A 13,646-nucleotide genomic window follows, 5' to 3' on the forward strand; every position below is an offset into this window, starting at 1 on the left:
TTTGGTATCATTACTGAAATTGTTGTTAATAAAAATAAAATGTAGTACTGATGGTGATAATGGAACCTGTCATTTATCGAACATTAACTAACAGACACTGCATGAAATGCATTATGTACACAGTATCCTTTGCCCATAACATTTTCTTTATCCATTCATCTGTTGATGGACATTTAGGACTTGGCTATAGTAAATAGTCCTGAACAGAGAGTGCATGTATTTTTTCAAGTTATAGTTTTTTTCTGGAGATGTGCCCAGGAGTGGGATGGCAGGATCATAGGGTAGCTCTATTTTTAATGTTTTGGGGAACCTCCCTACTATCCTCTATTCTGTACCAATTGACATTCCCACCAACAGTCTGTAGGAGGGTTCCTTTATATCCACACTCTCTTCGGCATTTATTATTTGTAGACATTTGATGATTCTGACTGAAGGTGATATCTCATTGCAGTTTTGATTTGCATTTCTTTAATTGATGATGTTTAGTATTTTTTCATGTGCCTTTTGGCCATCTATATGTCTTCTTTGGAGAAATGGTCTATTTAGATCTTCTGCCCACTTTTTTGATTGGGTTGTCACGTTTTTGATAAATCAACTGTACCTCAATAATTTTTTTTAATGGCCTACATTTTGAACTACTGAACTAGGGTGATCCTCAGTGAGGTATAGCTTCCCTTGTGGCTCAGCTGGTAAAGAATCTGCCTGCATTGCGGGAGATCTGTGTTCAATCCCTGGGTTGGGAAGATCCTCTGGAGAAGGGAAAGCCTACCCACTCCAGTATTCTGGTTTGGAGAATCATGGACTGTATAGTCCATGGGGTCACAAAGAGTCAGACACGACTGAGCGATTTTCACTTCACTTCAGTGAGGTACTAAAGAGCCATGTCAGGGACTCTCCTGGTGGTCCAGTGGATAAGATTCCATGCTTATACTGCAGTGGGCATGGGTTCCATTCCTGGTCTGGGAACCAAGATCCCAGATGCTACCCAGCATGATCAAAAAAAAAAAGAGCCATGTCAGAAATGTGGATTCTCCATTAGGCTGTTGTACAGGGTTAGGTCAGTCACCTTGTATCTTTTTGCATAGCAAAACTTGTATAACTTGAAGGATCTTCACCACTGTTCCCTCGTATTTAAATAGACGTGATTCTCGGTTGGGATTTTTTTTCTTCAGCACATTGAAATTTTTAGTCTTACTGTTAAAATAACACATCTGCTGTCTACCTGATCTTTGTATCTTTGTGGGTGATCTGGTTTTGGAAGAGTCTCTTTGCCTTTGATATTAATGAATCTGAGTAGTTTTTCTTATCTGTTTGGTGTGTTACTGTACTTAGTCTTCAGTCATGTCCAACTCTTTGCAACCCCCATGGACTATATAGCCCACCAGGCTCCTTGTCCATGGGGATTCTCCAGGCAAGAATACTGGAGTGGGCTGCCATGCCCTCCTCCAGGGAATCTTCCTAACCCAGAGATTGAACCCAGGTCTTCCCGCATTGCAGGCAGATTCTTTACCAGCCGAGCTTCCAGGGAAGCCCTCTATTCTGTTTAGCACTAAATAAGCCAATTCAATAAGAGGTTTTTCATTAATACAAATGTCTTTCTTTATTCAGTGTGTTTGGTGGATTCTTCTAACTTTATTCCTGCTGCATGTTTCCAATACACTCTCTTACACAATCAAGAAAACAGATTAAGTAACCAATCTTGAGATGATGAGAGGCTTAAGATTGGCAAGAGTGTGGCTCTTCGGGGGCTGAAAAACAAGGGCGATTATGAACATTCTTAAGTGAAATGTAAGCCTGACAGCTGAATGCCAAGGAGCCAACCACTCACACATCTGAGTGAGGAATGTGACTGAGCAAGTCCAAACAGTAACAAGTCGATTAACTGTTAATTTTGATTCCCTCTGTCACTGCTGGTACCTGTCTTCAGGTCCACTCAGAACTTGAGCTTCCATTCTGTCCCATAAGATTAAACCTGTCATGTACCAAATAGTACCATATTCTAGTATCTCTCATCATGCACCCTAGTACCGTATAAAGATAATTCGTTGGAAGATGGAGGGAAAAAAAACTAGGAACATAGCACATAGAACCTTGGTGATGAGATAAACAGGGTAAAGTGAAAAAGACTCCTGGACCCCACACTCCCAAATGAGTCTGTGCCTGGTTCCCCAGTACAGGTAGTCATGTCAGCAATCTCATTTTAATGAAAATTAAGATGATATTCATCTCATATCTTTCAGATATCCAGAGAAATACTTAGTATTGGTAGTGACAGCAGCAACTAAAATCCTTACTCAAAAATGCAGTAGCAAATAGTTACAGAGTAAGAAAGAAAGACAAGAAACCTGTGTAATTGCTCTTCTCACCAAAGGTTTTCATGGGTACTGAGAAATGTTAACATTTCCCAAACCTGATTAATTTGCATAGCTGTCATAGATTTTGCTGTGAAGAACTAGTCTATGGTGATGAAAATTAGAAGAGTGGTTACCTTGGGGTAGGGGAGGCCAGACAGCCTTCTGAAAAGAAACACCCCATCTTAATCTGGATGGTACCTACACAGTGGATACACCAAACTGAGCACAAGATTTCTTTATTGAGATATTATATCGCAATAAAAAGTAAAAATGAAACTTGGTATGCCTCTGTAATAACTATTTTATATTTAAGTAACTTTAGAACTAAGAAATGAAATCTTCATCTGAGCATGTTAATTGTGTAGGTGTGGATGCTGAGTACTGAAAACAAAGAAGCAGGCATACATGAGTTATTTTGTAAACATCCTGAAATACTGCAGAGAAGAGTAACAGCTGACATGATCCCCCCCCACCCCCAAAGACCTTCAGATGGTGATTTTTAAGCAAACATTGCAATGACAGAAGAATCTAAAATAGCTGACACAGTTCAGTTCAGTCACTCAGTCGTGTCCGACTCTTTGCAACCCCATGAATCGCAGCATGCCAGGCCTCCCTGTCCATCACCAACTCCCGGAGTTCACTCAGACTCACGTCCATCGAGTCAGTGATGCCATCCAGCCATCTCATCCTCTGTCGTCCCCTTCTCCTCCTGCCCCCAATCCCTCCCAGCATCAGGGTCTTTTCCAATAAGTCAGCTCTTCGCATGAGATGGCCAAAGTACTGGAGTTTCAGCTTTAGCATTAGTCCTTCCAATGAACACCCAGGACTGATCTCACAGGAAGAGATTTAAAAAAAAAAAAAAAAAGACCCAGAGATATGTCTTGGGGGCAGATCTGTAGATTGACCTTACTGAAGGAGATAGATTCAAAGGGAGCTCAGGAAAAATTATGGACAAATTATTTGGTCTCTACGGCTGCATCTCCCCACTGTAACCTGTGGACATAGCTCAGGAATTATTTGAGTTTTGTAATGTGTATTCATTTCAATAAGATCTAAACAAAGTGTCTAACAAGCACATTCCAGATCATATCAATGACCAACTACCATACCATCAAGTACAGGTACCTATAAGCATTAACACTTTTAAATTATATTGGTACCAAGTAACACCTAGACAGCCAGCATTTCTCTTGCATCTGGCTGTCATTTGCTTGGCATTGTTGTCAAACTCATGTCTCAGGTGTGTACCACAGGACTAATTACGTGTGGTATTTTAAACTTGGTTTGCCACTTCTAAAGTCAAAAATAAAATTCTGAGAAAAAGTAAAAATTTGTTTTTATAATTCACTTTAAAAATTTATCTTTTAATCAAATCCGTTTAGGATTAAAACCATTATCTAAATTAGGGATGTAAAATGTATGTAATAGACAAGTTTCCCTAGATTTTAAGTTACCTCTTCTCTGAATGTAGCAGTTATAAACCAGTGATAACAGTGATTCCAAAGAAATAAACACCAAAAAGATATCTTCAACTTTACTCAGAAGTAGGATTCCTTGGGCTTGATTTTTATAACCACAATTGATGGTAAAGTATTAATACATAGTATGTTATTTGTGAAGATGTACTAATACAGCAAATAGAATCATAAAAACTTAAGTAGCATTAAGTTAAAAAGCTCAAAACCAAAACTAAGTTTTGAAAGAGTATAGAATTTAAAGCTAGAAGCACTTATTTCATGTTTTGAATACAAATATTATTGCATTTCAGGCTTTTCATAATATATTACTTCAAAGTTCTAAGACTAAACAACTCAAATTGCTAAGACACTACTGAAAATTTCCATCAAACGTGTTTGCCTGGAAATGTTCAAGTACCACTTTCACTATACCTCCCAATACATTCAGCATCTGCCTCATAATACAGAATGACTCACTGAAAATAAAGCTAATGAACTATTTTTCATGGCAGTTTGACCACATGATGGAAGACAAGTCCTGGTTTGAGAATACCTTTTCCTACAGATGAAGCAGGGAACATGTTTCAATATCATGGAATGAATACATCTGTTCCCCTTGCCCCATAAACTAAAATCTGGAAACTAAAGTAACAGTAAAATGATTAAAGTCATTAAAATCTCAAAATAGAGAACACAAGAGACAATACAGGGTTTCAGAAGCTGAAAAATAACAACATGAATGGCAATATTTTTAAGAGGCTGGATAACAAGTTCATGAAGTTCAGATTGGGAGTTTATCAGGCAACCAAGTAAAAATGTGAAGTAGGCAGTTGGAAGCAAGTTCAGAAGATTCTGGCTGGAGATATAAATCGGAGTCACCACTACAAAGTTGGTTAACACATGTGCTGTGCTTAGTCACTCAGTCGTGTTCAACTCTATGACCTCATGGACTGTAGTCCACCAGGCTCCTTATATAGTGATGCTCTAGGCAAGAATACTGGAGTGGGTTGCCATGCCCTCCTCCAGGGGATATTCTCAACCCAGGGATTGAAACCAGGTCTCCCACATTGCAGGCCCACCAGGGAAACCCATTTAATACATAGTTGGTATTTAAAGCAACAAGCCATCAAGGGAGTCCCAAGTTCTCTTGGGAGATTCTAATGAGTCAAATAAATAGCAAAGGAAACTGAGAAAGAGCCAGAGAAGTAGGAAGAACCAAATTTGTCTGCTAAAAACTTGGGAACTACAGAAACTGGTTAGTGGAAATTAAACATCTATATGACATGCTTCTGAAAGATCAAGTAAATCTTTGAGGTCAGACTCAAAATGACTCAGAGGTCACTGGAGACTTAAAAAATCTGAACAGAATGGATTCAGGAAAAAAAATGGAAGTGAAACAAGTCAACAGTGAATGTAGACTTTTCAAGGAGTTTGCTGTAAAACAAGAAATGGGGCATTTCTGTTGGCTCTAGCTAAGACAGACTACATCCATACAGGAAAGGATACATGGGCGCAGGTGCTGGTAGGTTTCAGATGCAATGGTGGCAACATTTAGAAGTTCTTTTCTGATTATTTTCTGTGAGGATAAGGGAGCAAGACCAGAGGGAGGAAGTAGCAGAAATATGAGGACAGAGATAAACTCAAATGAAATAATCATTTGAGATGAATGTTGGAGAATGGAGTATGATGATAGTTCGTCAGAGACTGGTAAACATTTCCACTTTGAAGAAAATCCACTCTGTTGTCTGTTCTTTAGAACAGACTTTGGCTGAATATTCTCTCAAAATCGTTTTTCTTCTGAGTCCTACCTAGCTTCCATTGCCCTAAAGCAAAGAGAATCTGATCTCCATTGGAATATACATGGCACTAAGAGTAACCACCTTCACAGAAATGTGTGCTTCAGGCAGCATTCAGTATCTCTCGTCCTCAGTTTCGCATACATACAGGGACTAAATGATTCCCACCTTGGCCTCTATGCTCCTCTGTTACGGATCCTGTGTTACTTATATTCCTAAGTCTTATTTTAACCCCTCCCTGCTATAATTTCCAGGGTCTCTTCTCTCTTTTTCTGTTCCTGTTTTGCATGGTACCCTGCCACGTCCAATTTCTAGAACCAATTTCTTCTGTCAAGAACCTGTAATTTCTTCCAAAGCCTTCTCTGCACTGACCCAGTGTCCAGTTGAAATCTTTATATATATGACATACGTGTAAAGTACTGATAAATCGAAATAGCAGTCAAGACTTTTGGTGTTATTTCACCTGAGCCATTATTTATCTGAAAAAATAATCTGATGAGATCTTATAACAAATATTTATTTGGCAAACCATTTTATAGAAATAGACCCTAAAACTCAAACCGTTCCTTATTTAAACAATGGACAGAATCATCCCAGTCTTTCCCCCATCCAAAGTCTACTCCATAACTGAAGTACCAAAAACCCATGAACTGTGCTGCTAAAAAGGAGGGTGGGGGAAAAACATTAAACTTCCACAGGAAGACTGTATAAATCTGGCAGTGGTTAAGTACACATCATCCTGTACCCGAAAGTACTACTGAACCTGAAAAATTAACTGAAAACCTAAATTTACTCTTAATATATGTATTTGCTCTTAATAAGGTTCAAAAATTATGCAATGGTACAGTTATATTATGTAAACTGATATAATCAAAGTAGAGTGAAAAATGTGGATTTTAACACCAATACAGATCACTAGATGTGAACAAGAACTTTTTGAAGACATTCTTTTAGCTCCAATTTAAAACAAACATTCAGAACTAGAATCTTCAGAATTTTCTAGTATCTTGAAAATCCCCATCTTCTCTTTAACTGGTCCTGAGGCATTCATTTGATCTAAGAGAAAAATAAATAAACAGGTATTAAAAAAAAGTGTAAGAACTTAAAAAGAAATCTCCTTTTATTAAAACGAGAACTGGCCTCCAGGGAACAAACTGAAACACCAGTTTGCTCATCAAAATCACTTCTGCTGAATTTAAGATACACCTAGCAATAAACACCAATGTGAATTATATTCTGAGAGAGAGAGATATATATATACATGTATTTTTTTTTTAAGCCCAATTATGGTTAGTTTAAAAGTAGGAATGCAAAATACCATGAAAATGTATCTTTATACTCCCATAGCTAATTTGAAATCTTTTATATTTTTGTCAACATGATAGCTATTGAAATGAAATTACTTCTGGTTTAATCTGCATTCTCGGATTTCTAAGGAGACTGAAGCATCTTTTTTTTTTTTTATTTTATTTTTAAACTTTACAATATTGTATTCGTTTTGCCAAATATCGAAATGAATCCGCCACAGGTATACCCGCGTTTCCCATCCTGAACCCTCCACCCTCCTCCCTCCCCTCCCCTCCCTCTGGGTCGTCCCAGTGCACCAGCCCCAAGCATCCAGTACCGTGCATCGAACGTGGACTGGCGACTCATTTCATACATGATATTATACATGTTTCAATGCTATTTTCCCAAATCTCCCCACTCTCTCCCTCTCCCACCGAGTCCATAAGACTGATCTATACATTGGTGTCTCTTTTTGCTGTCTCGTACACAGGGTTATTGTTTCCATCTTTCTAAATTCCATATATATGCGTTAGTATACTGTATTGCTGTTTTTCTTTCTGGCTTACTTCACTCTGTATAATAGGTTCCAGTTTCATCCATCTCATTAGAACTGATTCAAATGTATTCTTTTTAATGGCTGAGTAATACTCCACTGTGTATATGTACCACTGCTTTCTTATCCATTCATCTGCTGATGGGCATCTAGGTTGCTTCCATGTCCTGGCTATTATAAACAGTGCTGCGATGAACATTGGGGTACATGTGTCTCTTTCCCTTCTGGTTTCCTCAGTGTGTATGCCCAGCAGTGGGACTGCTGGATCATAAGGCAGTTCTATTTCCAGTTTTTTAAGGAATCTCCACACTGTTCTCCATAGTGGCTGTACTAGTTTGCATTCCCACCAACAGTGCAAGAGAGTTCCCTTCTCTCCACACCCTCTCCAGCATTTATTCCTTGTAGACTTATGGATTGCAGCCATTCTGACTGGCGTGAAATGGTAGCTCACAGTGCTTTTGATTTGAATTTCTCTGATAATGAGTGATGTTGAGCATCTTTTCATGTGTTTGTTAGCCATCTGTATGTCTTCTTTGGAGAAATGTCTACTTAGTTCTTTGGCCCATTTTTTGATTGAAGCATCTTTCTATGTTCAGTGGTTGTTTCTTTCATTCCTGGTAATTGTTTGCTCTTAAGTTGTTCAGTTTTCTTGATATTTATTTATGTATGGTAATCATTTCCTGTTTGCTTTGTACTGCAGATATTTGTGGTTTGTCATTTACCTGTTTATGGTATTGTTTTTACAGAAGCCTTTAATAAAATCTATTAATCTGTTCATTTAGTTTGAGAGTTCTATATCCTATTTAAGAATTCTTTTCCTATCCTAAAACCCTACAGATATTTCCCTATTTTTTAAGTTAAATGTTTTGCTTTTAAAGTTTTGATGACTTAATTTATCTAGAATTTATTCTTGAATATGATGAGATTTACCATTGTTGATACTGTGCTTTGCAGATATTACATTTTTTACAAATTGAAGGTTTGCTGCAACCCTATGTTGAGCAAGCGTATCAGAACCATTTTTTGCTCACTTCATGTCTGTCTTAATTTTGGTTAATTCTCACAATGTTTTAAACCCTCCACCAAAAAGATTATGACTTGCTGAAGGCTCAGATAATGGTTAGCATTTTTTTTTAGACACTGTTATTTCACACAGACTACTTTATAGTGTAGACATAACCTTCATAAGCACTGAAAAAAATTGTTTTAAATGTGTGATCTGCTTATTTCAGTGCTCTGGAAACCAGCCTGCAGTATCTGCAAGGAATAACAGGAATTTCCCCTCTCTGGTTTGAAATGACATTTATCATTTATTGATTTTTCCATGGAAGTTTGGATGACTTTCTGGATTTGCCACATCAGCAGTAAATTTATCTTATATGTTAATTCAACAGTCTTAATTATTATAATTTTTAAATTGAATCTTAGTACCTGATATCAAGTATTCTGTTGTTCTTCAAAATTGTCTTGGCTCTTGGTCCTTTACCATTCCATATTAATTTTAAAAACAGCCTGTCAAAGCTCTTAAAAAAGCCATAATATTATGGATTTTAACTAGAAGATTAATGTAAGGAATACAAGTTAATCGTATCCATAAATACAGTTAAATCTGTCATGTATTCAGTCCTTCTCTTATTGTCCTTGGATGTTTCATAGCTTCTCTATAAAGGTCTTAAAGAAATTATTATATTTAATTCTAGGTATGTTAGTTTAGTAGCTGTTGTAAACATCTATTTTCTAAATAATTACTGCTAATACATATACTATTAATTTATAGCCAACTTTTTGAATTCTAACTTTTAGATTCCCTCAGATTTTCTATGGAGATAATTATACCACCTGCAAAAGCAGTATAATGAAACTAATTATTCCTATTTTTATTATCTTATAGCATTAGTTAAGACTTTCCTGTACACTGCATTATGTTTTATAATGTACAGTGGGAGTGACAGCTGTTACACTCAACTGTTCTTGATTTTCATAGTAATTTACTAAATGAATGCATTTTTTCAGATTAAGAACATTTTCTTTATCATATTTAAGAATTATGAGGTTGATTATGATGGTACGTCAAGTGGGTTTTCAGAATCTAGTTCTTTTTTATTCAGTTAATGTCAATTAATAGTTTCAGATGTTACCCTGTCCTTGTATGCCGTCTATGCTGCTGCTGTTTATTTGAGAATATATTTAAGATTTGGCCATAATGGTTTATCTTTATCTCATTTTTCCTGTACTATATGAAAATTAAAATTCACATAAACATGCAAAGAACTCAGAACAGCTAAAACCAACTTGAAAAAGAGGAACAAAACTGGAGGATTCACTCTTCACAATTTCAAAACTCACCATGAAACAAAAATCAAGACTGTGGTACTGGCACAGGATTAACAAACAGATGAATAGGAGTAGGAGAGAACTGAGAGTATAGAAAAAACCCTTCACATTTATGATCAACAGATTTCCAACCAAGGTGCCAAAGCAATTCAAAAGGGAAAGAATAATCTTCAATAAATTGTGCAGAGACAGTTTTTTTGGACAACGTGCAAAAAAATGAATTAAGACCCTTACCTTATACCCTACATAAAAATTAACTCAAATATGAGACTATAAAACATCAGACTTCCCTAGTGGTCCAGTGATTAAGGCTCCACACAACAGTGCAAGGGGTATGGTTTAGTCCCCGGTCAGGAAACCAGATCCCACATGCCATGTGGTGTGGCCAAAAAATTTTTTTTAGTTAAAAAGAAGGAAAAAAAAAAATCACAACTTTACTAGGCAAAGATTAGATACAACACCAAAATTGTGAGTAATAACAATCAAAAGATAAATGTAACTTCATCAAAATTTTTCCTTCTGCTCTTTAAGAGACACAAAGGAAGTACAAAGATAAACTACAGACTGGGAAAAAATATGTGCAAAGCACGTATCTGATAAAGGATTTGCGTCCAGAATATATAAAGAATTCTCTCAATTCAGTAAGATGACAAATTTTAGAAGAGCTATTTGAAACTAAGTTGAAGATATCATGACGCTATACCCCGTGGTGTGCTGGTGTTTAACAGACTCCCTATTCCCCAAAAAGGGCTGTAGTTTACCTTTTCCTGTTTCTATGCCTGCCATCACCAATAGCAAGCTACTAATGTAACACTGCTAAACACAATTAGGAAAAGATACCATTATTTATTTCCACTCTGGAGATATAATATACATAAATAATCAAAAACATAGATACCCATGGTACAGAATGAGTAGGAAAGGATGAGTTTTAAATATTTATTTGTATTCAAAATAACTTATGATCACCATTTGTAGGCATCGACTCATTATTCTTACAATTTATACATAAAAGAAGCAATTTATCTTGCAGCCCTGTGGACTGCAGCCAGCCAGGCTCCCCCATAGGATTTTCCAGGTAAGATTACTAGAGTGGGTTGCCATTTCCTTCTCCAGGAGATCTTCCTGACCCAGGGATCAAACCCGGGTCTCCTGTACTACAGGCAGATTCTTTACCAACTGACTTACCAGGGAAGCCCTATCTTGCTTTATGTAGATTGTATCTCAGAGTAACCAAATAATTTATATGGGAAAGTTATAATAGACTAATTCCAGCTAATAAAGCAATGACAGAATAAGAAAATCAGCATTTTGTAATGCTCAAAAAAATGGTTCTAAACCATAATAAATAAATGCTAAAAAGTCAGGTTAAATAGAAGAACAGAACACTAAATGAGAATCAGTCTGAATCAGCTGATTAATCTTAATCTTAGCTAACTAAAAATAAGAAACCCAGACATGAAGCATCTCTTTACATGATTTAAAATGAGAACAAAGCACTGGTATTCCTAAAATACAGAACTTGGATCTTATTAAGCCAGTAGAGTTATTTTCACAGCTATTTGCCACTTCACAGAAAATAAGTAGATTGAGGAACAAGTCAAAGAACAATGATAGGAAGAAGTTGGTCAATTCTGGAATGCAGGTCGTTTCACTGAAATAACCCAGTTTCTCCAACAAATCGACAGCATGGAATAACAAAAGTGAGGAGGAAAGTGATAGAGAAGAAAAAAGATAGCAAGAACAATGGAATTTGGATCCTGATTCAAACTGTAAAAAGACTGGGACAAGTGGAAAAATTTGGATATGAACTGGGTATTAGCTGCTATTAAAGTTTTAGGGCCAATTCTCTCAAGTGTAATAATGACATAGTGACGATATTTAAAAACATGTTCTTCTCAATAAAAGATGCCTAAAAGTGGCTATGGCATAAATTTAACATTCTGATTGAAGAAAATGGCAATGAAACAAAATTGGCTAAATGTTGTAAACTATTAGGGCAGAATGCGTTATACACAGGGGTATATTGTACTTCTCTCTACTTACGTATATGTTTCAAAGTTTCCATAGAAATAGTAAGTAAAACCATAAGAGATACTTACCAAGAAGATCACTTCGATCTAACAGCAACTCCAGATCTTTATCACTAATGACTTTCTCTCTTGATCCTTTTACTTCCCTATAGGAAAACAAAATATTCAGGTCTATAGGATAAACCAAAACTATGAATTATATTTTTCTAAAGTAAAAACAACCTCACCTTTCATAATCTCTTGATTTTAATAATTCCATTAATTCCTTAGGGTCTAAAAAGTTCTTAGATTGATTTAATCCAGATTGACCACCTTTGAAATGATCTGGAAAAAATTTACAAAAAATTAAAAACACTCAAAATTGCTTTTAAAACCAAAATATAACACATCACAAACCAATCAGAATACCCTACATTAAATAAAAAGGACAGACAAACCCAGTGTTGGTAAAAAAAGAAAAGCAATTGCAGTTCTCATACTTTGCAGGTGGGAGTAAAACGGTATGTCCACTTGGGAAAAGTCTGGTAGTTTTCTATAGGTAAACATATACCCACCCGAAGACAAAGCACAAATAAATACGTATGTTCATTAATAGTTGTAATAAAAGGACCTTATTCGTAAGAACCAAAATCTGTAAACCAAACATCAATCAACAAAAGAATGGATTAATTATTTTGCAGTTAAAAAAAAATCACAATCTTCTAACACAACAACAGAGATGAATCTCAAAATACATCATATATAAGTAGCTTAGGCAAAAGAAGAATATGTACAAATGAATCCAGTGTGAAGTTAAAGGAAAAACTAACCCATGTGACAAAAACTGGAATAGTGACTGCCTTCTAGTAAGGAGCAAGAGTCTGGGAAATACTGGAAAGGGAAACTTTCTTGGAAAACAGAAATGTTACCTTGATATGGATGACAATTATTTGAGTATAACTTGTTGGAGGCATCAAGCCATACACTTAGCTTGGGATTTTACTGTATGTGTATTACACCTCAATAAAATATTGCCAGCATTTAAAAAATTATTTTCACCTTGTTCTCAGAAATTAATCTCTAAAATTACTAAAACTTGGGAAAATAAAACTATAAACTGTACCTAATTTAAAATCCCCTGGTAGCTTAGCTGGTAAAGAATCCACCTGCAATGCAGGAGACCCCGGTTTGATTTCTGGGTTGGGAAGTTCCCCTCGAGAAGGGATAGGCTACCCACTCCAGTATTCTTGGGCTTCCCTGGTGGCTCAGTTGGTAAAGAATTCACCTGTAATGAGGGAGACCTGGGTTCGATCCCTTGGTTGGGAAGGTCCCCTGGAGGAGGGCGTGGGAACCCATCCAGTATTCTTGCCTGGAGAATCCCCATGAACAGAGGAACCTAGCCTGTACAGTTCATGGGGTCACAAAAAATCGGACAAAACTGAGCAACTAAAGCACACAGCACACACCATTTAAACCAAATTCAATAAACAAAATACAATTTATTTCATCATTCAAATCCCTAAAAGCAGCATAGGTGAAAAAACTTTAATCTGCACAAAATCTTACTTGGATCAAGCACCTTCTTCCTTCAACAGAAATTCTAACTACAATCTGAATGCTCCATCAAGTCAAATTAAAGATGTCTAAAACCTAACCCATTATTTCTCTCAAAATCAAATACAATGGAGAAAGTTTTTGTTAGTAGAAAAGCAGCATAAATTGTTAGTGATTTTCAACATTATTATGATTTCTCTATGCTTCAAAATGTACATAAGATGATTTTCAATTTTTTGTAAGGCAGCCACCAAGTAAGTCATTTGCCCAAAGAGAATTTTATTTCCAAGGACTCTCAG

General features: G+C 36.3%; 1 protein-coding gene across 1 annotated transcript in view; it reads right to left on the reverse strand.

Annotated features, from left to right (window-relative positions):
- Positions 1-3,872: 3,872 nt before the first annotated feature.
- HELLS (helicase, lymphoid specific) overlaps positions 3,873-13,646 on the reverse strand; it is a 41,760-nt gene continuing 31,986 nt past the window's right edge. Inside the window, exons 20-22 of the mRNA XM_027528885.1 lie at positions 12,042-12,138; positions 11,884-11,960; positions 3,873-6,663 (exon numbers count right to left, since the gene is read on the reverse strand). Of these exons, the coding sequence (XP_027384686.1) occupies positions 6,569-6,663; positions 11,884-11,960; positions 12,042-12,138 (269 nt within the window). The 3' untranslated portion in view covers positions 3,873-6,568. The remainder of the gene's footprint in view (positions 6,664-11,883; positions 11,961-12,041; positions 12,139-13,646) is intronic.

Source organism: Bos indicus x Bos taurus, chromosome 26 (genome assembly GCF_003369695.1).
Source record: "Bos indicus x Bos taurus breed Angus x Brahman F1 hybrid chromosome 26, Bos_hybrid_MaternalHap_v2.0, whole genome shotgun sequence".
NCBI classification, from domain to species: Eukaryota; Metazoa; Chordata; class Mammalia; order Artiodactyla; family Bovidae; genus Bos; species Bos indicus x Bos taurus.